The sequence below is a fragment of the Candida margitis genome, assembly GCF_024628925.1.
Source record: "Candida margitis strain CBS 14175 chromosome Unknown scaffold20, whole genome shotgun sequence".
Lineage (NCBI taxonomy): Eukaryota > Fungi > Ascomycota > Pichiomycetes > Serinales > Debaryomycetaceae > Lodderomyces > Lodderomyces margitis.
Window position 1 is genome coordinate 59,609 of NW_026261754.1, and position 10,660 is coordinate 70,268.

Below are 10,660 nucleotides of genomic sequence, written 5' to 3' on the forward strand. Positions count from 1 at the left end.
AGTGGCAGGAAAACCTGATGTTTGGTTGGTCAATTGAAATGGTTGTACTTTAAAAGTGGGAATCTAGGGCCGTCTCCAGTTGGTGGGAAAAAGTTTTTCTTTTTTTCGTTGGAAGTGTTGGTCAACGTTGGAAATTGATACGTCATACACTACCACTAATTGGCACTACCAGTTGCGATTTTACATTTATTCAACAAAAGAATCGATAAACTTTATAATAGAACGGCTTTGTGGCTAGTGCCTCCTCTTCCTCAGCAATTTCCTGCTTCAATACCTCAAGGTCAAGCTCACGTCTACCTGTATCCAAATCAATTTTTTCCAACTTCACCCACAAATGATTCCATGTCTTGTGGTATGTCTTGTGAGCGACAAATATAACAAAAACAAGCGGCAATGACAAGCAGTTCTGCCAGAATGTAACTACATCAGCACTGCTCTCACCTATGGGAAAAATACTGACCCATATCTCTACTCCAATAATAAAAATTAACAAAGCCATACCCGTCCAAGACCCAAACGTACCAAAAGGGGACCTAAATACAATTTCATCTTTAGACCGTCCTTGAGCATATAATGCCCATCTCCATCTCAAATGAGTCAAGTTGATGAACCCCCATATAAAGAATGATGCTAATGAGCAAATAGAAAAGAACCACGTGAAAACAGCACCTTCGTTTTTATTCACCACGAGAAATGCTAAAAGGCCAATGAGAGTGGTAATGGCAATAGCAACTAACGGTCTTCCTTGCTTATCGATATACCCAAACACTTTAGGAATCAAACCTTGTGCTGATAGCGACGCCATTGTACGCGATGCTCCATAGACGGAGGAGTTGCCAACTGATATCACAGCAACAATAATTACCGCATTCATAATGTGTGGCACAACCTTGATACCACCCTGATTTATTGCAATGACAAAGGGAGAAGCAGCAATACCTTCTCCGTCTAATAAATCAGTGTTAGTATAAGGCACCAAACAGCCAATAATAATTGAAGTTAACAAGTAGAAAATAGTAACACGCCAAAATACTTGCTTTGTTGCTTTTGGAAGTGACTTTCGTGGGTTCTCAGTTTCAGCGGCTGCTAACGCAACCAACTCAATACCACCAAATGAAAACGCTGCGCTAATAAATACCGAACACACTCCTTTAAATCCATGATTAAATGCACCCGGGTTGTGCCAGTATCGCCCACCAATGTATCCTTGATCTCCAACACCGCAAGTGATGCAAATTCCCAAAATAAGAAATCCGATAACCGCCAACACTTTGATAATCGACAAGACAAATTCCACTTCACCGTACCCTTTAACACCAAACAAGTTGATTGACGAGATGACTACCCATATAATTGCTACCCAGACAGCAGGACTAATTGACGTATTCCAAAACTGAATCGTCATTGCCGCTGCTATGATTTCCGAAGGGTATGAAATGGCCCAACTTACATAATACATCAACGCCAAACAAAACCCCCATGATGGGTCAACAAATCTAGTGAAAAATGAATTAAATGATCCACTTACTGGGAATTGCACTGATAATTCACCAAGTGCATTAACAACCGTCAAAAGCGCGTATCCAACAATAACGTATCCAATTAGCACGGCGGCAGGACCTCCATTAGCTAATGCATAACCACTACCCACAAATAAACCAGTACCTATACTACCACCAATGGCAATCATTTGTAAATGTCTAGATTTCAACCGTCTTGCCAAAGGGTGCTTTGCCGATGCTAAAATCGACTTTTCCATCGGAGTCAAATTGGTCACATCTATCCCATCTTCTTCCAAGTCGGCCGGTTTAAACGAATTGATAAATCTTTGAAAGCGTGATTGTGCAGACGAAGAAGTGTAAGAGCTGGTTGAAGATTGTGTGATATCTTTTGCGTAAGGGCTGCCATAAGGTTCATTTGATGTTTGAGGCGTCACCTCTTTGACGTTTCCATCACTTTCAACTGGGTACCCCATCAATGCGATCCAAGCCAAGCTATATCCTCAAAAAATTGAAAGCACAGCACATTTTTCATCAAGGCGATGGAAATTCATAAAAAAACTGTGGATTTTATCTCAAATTAGCTGCACGGCGGTTATTTGTTGCTTTTAGGGTTAGTGCCGTACTTAAAAAGCTTTTGTGTAAATTAAATTTCAACCAGCTTTCTTTGTTGTGTGAAACAACCACAGTTAGCCTTTTATACTCTAGCTAGAGAGGCTGATCTCAGGCATTGCTTACTCCTCTAATCATTTACATCAATCTTCATATTAACGCCTACATAATTAACCCTAGACCATATTTACAAGTTTTTCTTGGGTAAAGTACCGGCAATCATTTGATCATACAACGGGCATGTCTTATTGGTCCTTATATGGCCAAATGAACCACAACTCTTGCATCTCCTTGTTGTTGAATTCCCTTTCCCTATTCCTTTACCACCGATAACATAGGATCCATCAGGTAGCATGACAGTGTTGGCATCAATAATGGTTGCACCGGCAGCGGCCGCAGCATGAATAGCATCATTTTGTGGCTTCTTTGCTCTGCTCTGCTTGGCTCTTTTTTCTAAACTGGCAAGTTTTTCCTCCAATGCCTTTCGACGGAGTTTGTTCAACTCGGCATCATTTGTAGGCAAGATTTCATCAACATCGGCACTCTTCAACAATTCGTCTTCGAGCAACTTCTTACGCTTGATGTATGCACGGATTAACCTTGGATCGGTAATAGTTTCTACTTTCCGTTGGACGACACCATTTTGATCACGCACTCTTCTCGTGATGCGCAAAACTTTATCCTCTTTAGACTCTTGTCGTTGCTCCTTCTCTTTTGTGTCCTGCTCCAACTTGTTTACAAAGTATTGCTCGTGATCAGCAGGTTTATACTCATGGTATAGTTGTTGCAAGTTTGGATCAACTAGCGAACTCCATTGAGAATGCCATATTCTTTTAATTTCCTGTTCGTACAACTTTTGATTATAAGCAGCTGCATTGCTTTTGGGAACAACTTCATGAGGCGGTGGGAACAATGGCTTGAATGGATTCTTTTGTGTAGCACGCAACATTGAATAACCTAAGCCAATACCTGAAGGATCACCTTCTCCATTTAATTGCAACATAGTCTTGGTTTGGTTGGCAATGACAAAGTTTCTTGACAAGTTCCATGGCGCCATCTCTTCCTCTGCTTCAATGTCGTCCTGTTCCTTATTCTTTTTCTTTTCCTTTTCCCTCTTCGATTCCTCGGTTTCATTCTCCTCAGCTGGTTCGTCCTTTTTCTCCAATTCCTTTCTTTTCCTGTGACTCATGAGTTTCGATTCATCACCAAATAAGGTTGCCGTGTCCTCTAACGCTTGCTGACCACACTGCATTGAATCCATCAAAGAAGCGTCCTCGGGACTAATCATGCTTCGAATATCCTCCTCTAACGGGATGATATCATTCATGCCTCTAACTTTCCAAAAGCCTTGGTCATCCCCCTGTCTTTGATACTCCATAAACTCTTTTAGTCTCTGCCTATTTTGCATATCCGTTTGTTCTGGAAAATGCTTAGACACGTCCTTCACTGAAATACGTGGAGCGCCTTTCGAATTCATCACTCGGTAAACAATCATTTTCAATCTGTTTTTCGATATATTGGTGACTTTACGGGAATGTGGAGCTGGTATTTCAACGGGAAAGATATTTCCAACAGCAAAGTTGATATTCATTGGACGTAGATAATACTTTTGATGAGATCCTGCTCCCTGTGATCGGATCAAAAGAAAATCAGTATTTCTCAGCTCTTGCTTAAATATAGGAGCTCGAACCATATTGTTGTACAACGTAGGTACAAACTCCCCTGGAGCAACTTCCCCAAAATTCCAAAAGGGTGATCTATCTTCAACACCCAAAACATGAGTTTCTCCATATTGAGCTTTTGGTCGCGTAGTATCGTCAGGATTTTGTTTGCGGTAATAATTGATCAATTTTGACCCCATACCAAAGTTCGATAATATGGAGGGATACTGTTCGGCGTACTCCATTGTTATCATGTTTGCAGTATCTGCAACAGTCAAATCAGTGGTTTTTGAAAATATCTCATGCAAGGATTTACCCTTGTCCTTTTTCTTTTTCCTCAATTTTAATTTCGAAAAGCTCATCAATGTACCTGGTCGCACAGCAAAAACGGGACGGTGGAATGCTCTGGCTTCGGCTCTCGAAAGTCTGACTTTGTAGTACGGTGTTTGTAATCTTAATGCAGGAACTGAATGTTCAATACTTAAATTACTCAAGTGTGATCTTTGTTTTGTGTTGTAATTCTTACGCAAAAGCTCATACTCGTGGTCGTTGGATAGGTTGAATCTGTCAAGCGTGTGTTTGGATTTGGGTTTGGCTTCTTGCGAGGGCACGAGTAACAAGTTGGGGTCATTCATATCAAGTTTCAATTTTTCAAGATCAATTTGTCCATCAAATATATCGTCATCATAGTCATCATCCAGTAGATCCCATCCTGTGACTTGCTTCACATTATCTCCGTTGATGATTGCATCATCGTCCCAATCTGCGGTAGATAATATCAAGTCTTTGGAGTAACCTCTGAATTTATCATCGTTAAGCCAGTCTCGTTTAACATAGTCTAACTGTTTTATCGAGCTCAACGAGCCCTTTTCTTGTAAGTTGTCGATAAAGTCCAAATCATGCTGCGTGATATTTGTTACATTCTTTTCTTTCTCATGCTGTCTCTTTCTCTGGTCTGCATCGAGTTCCAAGCTCACCTTTGGGGTTAAATGCTTCATAACTTTAGCACATGTTAAATATGGTCGTTTGTACTTGTAAAACATTGGCTTGGGTAGGAAAAACTTGAAGAAATCTAGAGGCTTGTCTTTGGAATATGAAGGGTAGTAATGTTTGATGTTGCGCTTGACTCTTTTCTTTTCGAGCTTGGCTATCTCAGCGAGTACCTTTTGTCGTATCACAGCTTTCCGTTTCTCTTTAGTTTCTTGTTCGTGCACAGTCTCTTCAAATATGCCTAGCTCCTCCACGCCATTATTCTCCTGTTCAATTAAATGGTTGTTGGACTCGAGGTTATTGAGATTATCGTCTCCAAACATTGCATCAAATTCATCATCAGCAAAATTCTGGGCTTCTGCCTCTATATCTACTTGATCTTGTTCCGCTGGCTCTAGTAATCGATCAAACACGTCATCATCCATCTGGTTAGGTTCTTCTTCAGCCAATTCATCTATATCCTCATAATCAATGGCGTCTTCTGCGTGGACAGTTTTCTTTTCCTGAAAGATCGCATCAATCATTTGATCATCAGGTATGTCAGATGCAAACTGGTGAAGATTGCTTCCATTTTCTATTGTTGGGCGTGCCATAATAGTGTTTTCTTGGTGGGTCAAAGTTGTCAGATTTTAGATGATTGTTTTTTTTTTTACTTTTCTGTTTTGACGTTTGTTTGAGTAAAAAAACATGGGGATTGAAAGATTTATATACAAGCCACAGGACAAGAGACTAGTGTTGTTGTTGTTAAAAGACAGTATTCCAAGTGTTTCCTACGATGAGGATGACACACGAGTGTACATGGTGAGATGTCCTTTGCAATACAAATCATTCATAGAGAAGCTACTACATCAGAACCCTACTGTGGTACTCCAATATCAGTCACTAACAGAGCTATGCCAATTGCTTAATTTACTCCGTCCTTTAGAACGAGGTGGTCCCTCGGTTATAGTTTCGGTGGATGCCGACTCTGAGATTTCGACCAAGTCGATAATAACATTCCAACTTGTGCGATATTTATGCCAGAAGCATCATTGTGATTTGATCTCAGTAAACCAGATGTCATTATATGACGTAACCAATCTCGATCTCCCCGTCAAGCCTACTTATGAGGAGTCAGATGGTCTTGTTTTATCGATACCGAAATCATGGGACACCTGGAGCAAGATTGTACTACACGGCAAGTCTGTTGCATTGGATGAGCCAGGGATTATACGGAGTGAGGAAACCCTTCACCAAATTGATGATGAGTATAGCTCTACAGGAAATGCTACCATGTTTGATAATTATCTAGAGAAGTATACCAGCCTGGGAAAACAAGAAGAAGCCCTTGAAGTACCTAAAACTTTGCATGAGTTTGTTGAAGCTGTATTTAGTTAAAGTAATAAAAAAAAAAGATCATCTTCATATAATGCGCAATCATATGAAAAAATTCAAACAAATCATAAACCTCGTTCCTCATGCCAGATACCATAGACGAACCGTTATCATCCTCGGCATCAAGGCTATCCATTTCCCGGGACCGTCATGAAGTACGTGAGATGCTAGGCGAATTACAACCTCGACGTGACTCTGCGGTCTCGATGACATCAGATAATGACACTCCGAGCAAACGAAAACGAACACGAAGGGAGTCTTCGAATGTAAAGGAAAAAGTACACAAGAAGAAATTGAAAAAGAAGAATGCTGTACCCAGTCTTGTATTCGATTTAAGCAAGGAGAGGCTTCCAGTGAGGAATATAAGACCATTGATCTTGCAGGTTTTCAATGTTCCTACAGGTCACAAACAAACGTGGTTAAAAATCGAGCACATGGAAAAGATCAACAATGTTTGTGTGTGTTTTGTACCTGGTTTGCAGAATGGCTTATCAGGGTTGCCATTTCCAAATATCGTTACTATTGAGACAATATTGCCAGGAAGCAAGGACTTTTTGTACAATCCATTAGACACAATTTGCTCACTACCATTAACCAAAAACGAAAAGAAAGCTATTCTAGATAAACTGAAACTGGAAAAAATCACAATCAAAGATTTGCTACTCAGTGAGACGCAATTGCGTCAATTGGAATATCCATACATTGACTCCATCTCAGGTTGGACCAAAACCAAGCCCCTGCCTACAGAGCAATCGCGAATCTTTGCCTTGGATTGCGAATTTTGCAAAGCTGAGAACATTCAAGTATTGACACGCATTTCTTTGATTGATTTCGATGGAAATGTTGTGTTTGATGAATTGGTTAAACCGGAGGAAGAAATAACCGATTATGTCACTCGATATTCAGGCATAACCAAGGAGTTGTTACAAGATGTTAACACCACAATTGAACAAATTCAGCAGTTGTTTTTGAAAACTGTTTTTGAGGACGATATTCTAGTTGGTCATTCTTTGGAGTCCGATTTGCGAGTAATGAAAGTTATTCATGAGAATATAGTTGATACTGCTATTACGTATGAACATGCAAGGGGTCCGCCATCAAAACCGTCATTGCGATGGTTGGCAAAGACTTTTCTTGGAAGGAATATCCAAGCCGGGGAGGACAATGGCGATGGCCATTCGTCGATTGAGGATGCCAAGACATGCTTAGATTTAGTCAAGTTAAAGATTCAAGAGGGAAGATGTTTTGGTACAAATGTGGGGGAGATCCCCATTTTTGAGAAGCTAGTGAGTAGTGACTTGAAATCGTTACTTGTTACTTATGGGTCACAATATTCACAATTTGTTGAAAAAGTAGAGATTACTAATGATGATGAAGCGGTGGAAGCTATGCAATCCCACACCGCCAATCTCAGCATCATTGAGTTGAAAGACTTAGAATATAATCTTAAATGGGATACATCATCGACATACGATGGCACATTAGACTATAATGTCGAGGGTGCTTACAAAAGGACCAACTCGCGTCTCGAATCAATCTACAACACATTACCAGTAAACACATTGTTTATATTGATCTCACAACTGTCCAACCCTGCAACGATGCAAAAGTTGCGCAAGATACGAGGCAACTTTCAACGGTTGGAAAGAGAGGGTGTATTGGACTTATCGCTGTTGCCAAAAGAAGAACTGTGGGACATTGAAAAATCAGATCAACTTGTTGCCGAAACGGCCAAAGCTAGAGAGTCACTAACATTTATGAAATTAAAGGAATAACGTTTATAGAGTCAACTGTTTATCGTCCAACTGAGATTGCTCCACTTTTGCATCTACCTGAGATTGTTCATTTTTTGGAGCATCCAGATGTGTGGCATCATTCTGTGGTGCCTCCTCCTGTTGTGGCGTCTCCTGAAGTTGCTCTTGTTTTGCAAACCCCTGAGTCTCCTCCTGTTTTGTCTCTTTCTTCAAATACAGCCACTTGCTCTGATTCAACTCAATGTACGAATTAAGCCCATTCCTTAACGTGTTGGACTTGTGATTTTGATTCGTCTTGACCCATCCTTTCAATTGCAATGAGTTGGCATTCTGTATTTCTTCACCTTTATCAGCATGATTAAAATCAGGCGAGAACCAATCGTTGATCCATGTTATCGACTCTCCTATGGTGTCGTGTATCGGAATTGGCACATTTCTTGATGATGGCACTGGTGTGTTTGTACCGCTTTGCGAGAACATTAGTATGGCTATGTGAGAGTTGGTGGAAAAAGAGTCATTTTGATTTTGCCATTTAACTTTGCTACGTAGGTTTTGTATGTGCGGGTGACCTTGTGAGGAGCAAATTATTTTTTTTTTCTCTTTCAAAATTGATATTGTTTGGTGGAGGAGGAATACTTGTGCATTTGGTTTACCACCCTTCTGTAGACTCTTTAAAGGACAATCTCTGTCCAGTTAAAAATTTTCTCTCGGTGGATGTGTCTATTGCAATTGGCTTGTAAAATGTAGTATTTGGAAAGCTTTCATTAGCATTTCAGGCAAATTTCCCTTCTTGGTAAAAGCGCAAATTTCTCAAACTAGGTTTAACATGGCGTGATCGTCTTAACTCAAACAGAAAGACGTTCACGCAAGTCATACCTAGCCAAATGAAGTTATGGAATATATAGATAGGACTGCTTTGACTCCCGGTTTTCAACTATTTTCTTAGGATAAGCGAGTGAATTTGTTATTTTTCCAAAAGTTTTGCGTCAAATCTTGTCAAAAAATTTCAACTATTAATGGCAATTGAAGTTTTTACGCCAAACTCGAATCCAAAACAGAAATAGCAATTGTGGTAATTGAATTACAAGAAGGTCAACTTCCAATTTTGTTTTAATGGTGGCAATTCATCCCTTCATTAAGTATTGGAAATTAGCAGTAAACATGAAATGATGACTAGAATGGATATCCAAGCAAATATCGCATGCTAACAGTCTATATAACGCAAGATGTCTAGCCTCTTTCATTTTGCAAGCAGCTCAACTTATAGTACACATGAGTTGACTAGACAGAGATGGCTACTTCCGATTTAGCCTCTCGTAATTGCCACCTAAAACGAACTAGACAATTAAATTTCTTTTTCTTCCAACTAGCGATGACATTTATTGTAAAAGGACAAAGGAGAAGCAATGCAGATTACCCTATATACAGTTACCGCATTAGAGGAAAATACGAGGAAGTGTGATCGCTTGTAACAACGGACTCTTTTTTCCGTTTGTTGTCTTTTATACTTTGCAGCCATAGATAACAACAATGTGTTACACAAAATTAAATATTTCAAACCAAGATTTTTTTATTTTAAAAATTTCATCTTTTTATTTTTTCATTTTCTATTGTGTGTCTTCCCTCAAGTATATATATAAAATCAAAAACGTGGGCAAATCGAATTTCATTGTAGAACAGAGTGCGTAGAAATTGGTCCTCGTTTCTTTACCCTCTCTAGTTCTATGAAATACAAAATGCAACAGAACAATTCCAGTTAAGCCAAAGAACCAACTATGGAAAAAAATACTGCCCTGGCTGTGGTTGAAACCTAAGGCATTGATGTCAACGAAAACAAAGAACAAACTAAAGAAATAACTAGAAAACCTAAAGTTCTCTCCTACAGTTACTTCTTCTTCTTCTTCTTCTCTCAATGATTAATAATATCTTAGCCAAACATATTGTAAAATTTGTAACCATTGTCTAAATGTAAAATAACTAAATGGAAATGCTTTTTATTTTGGCTGTTGATATCAATTGAAATTGACACACGTGGGTCCTAATTTAAACTTATATTACACAAAACAAAATACATTTAACATGCATTGCATTATGCATAATCTAAATGTTTGAGCTGCACAGTACACAAACCACATGCTTATCAGGGGCCACGTGGGTCTCTGACGACTGATTTAATAAACTCTCAAAAGAAATAAGACGAAGCAAGAGCGGAAAGAAAAGAAATACAAAATTACAATTCTCTAGAAAAAGAAATGGTCCTTGCGACTATACCGCGAAAGTTTAAAGAATGCCGCATCAACTTGTCACGAACTTTTCGTGGCAAAAGGTTTAGAGTTTGATGTATTTTCTCTTTCGTTTTATTTTCTTGTTAACGAAGGAACATCTAATATTATTCAATTTTGGTGAGAAGTTTGCTGATGACAAGCTTTTCAGTTCCAAATAAGGGGCCCATCCCTTCTGATTTTCTTGGTGTTTGTCATTGTTAAAACCTTCTTTGACGGAGCTATGACATATTAACGAGGACAAGAAAAAGGCAACAAAGTATCGGTCACACGATGAGATCTGGTAACAAGCAGACGAAAGATAAGAAGGCAGAGGGATATTGTAGTTCTTTGATGAATAGATAGTTGTATGATATCGACCGCCTTTGTATAAACTTGAATACGAGAAAAGTTTATTTCGTCTCAAAGCTTTTGGCCCCCATGTGGTCTGAACCCATACAACGGTAATAAATCAAATAAGCGGACAAAAATAAAAAAAAGAACCGCAG

The 10,660-nt window shown here is 39.2% G+C and overlaps 4 protein-coding genes across 4 annotated transcripts; 2 read left to right on the top strand and 2 right to left on the bottom strand. All coding sequences in view use genetic code 12, as the record gives it.

Moving 5' to 3' along the window:
• Nucleotides 1–190: 190 nt before the first annotated feature.
• Nucleotides 191–5,355, bottom strand: TAF145 (Taf145p; the record flags this gene model as incomplete). The annotated part of the gene is made up of 3 exons (XM_051818392.1): nucleotides 191–441; nucleotides 502–1,994; nucleotides 2,345–5,355. 3 exons carry the CDS (start codon nucleotides 5,353–5,355, stop codon nucleotides 191–193), a joined length of 4,755 nt encoding a protein of 1,584 aa, XP_051673369.1.
• A 94-nt stretch (nucleotides 5,356–5,449) lies between these two features.
• On the top strand, nucleotides 5,450–6,139 carry CANMA_000984 (uncharacterized protein; the record flags this gene model as incomplete). Its single annotated transcript, XM_051818393.1, has 1 exon — nucleotides 5,450–6,139. The coding sequence occupies one exon, from the start codon at nucleotides 5,450–5,452 to the stop codon at nucleotides 6,137–6,139; it is 690 nt and encodes a 229-aa protein (XP_051673370.1).
• Nucleotides 6,140–6,219: 80 nt separating this feature from the next.
• On the top strand, nucleotides 6,220–7,911 carry CANMA_000985 (uncharacterized protein; the record flags this gene model as incomplete). Its single annotated transcript, XM_051818394.1, has 1 exon — nucleotides 6,220–7,911. The coding sequence occupies one exon, from the start codon at nucleotides 6,220–6,222 to the stop codon at nucleotides 7,909–7,911; it is 1,692 nt and encodes a 563-aa protein (XP_051673371.1).
• Nucleotides 7,912–7,914: 3 nt separating this feature from the next.
• CANMA_000986 (uncharacterized protein) lies at nucleotides 7,915–8,370 on the bottom strand (the record flags this gene model as incomplete). Its single annotated transcript, XM_051818395.1, has 1 exon — nucleotides 7,915–8,370. The coding sequence occupies one exon, from the start codon at nucleotides 8,368–8,370 to the stop codon at nucleotides 7,915–7,917; it is 456 nt and encodes a 151-aa protein (XP_051673372.1).
• Between the last annotated feature and the right edge of the window lie 2,290 nt (nucleotides 8,371–10,660).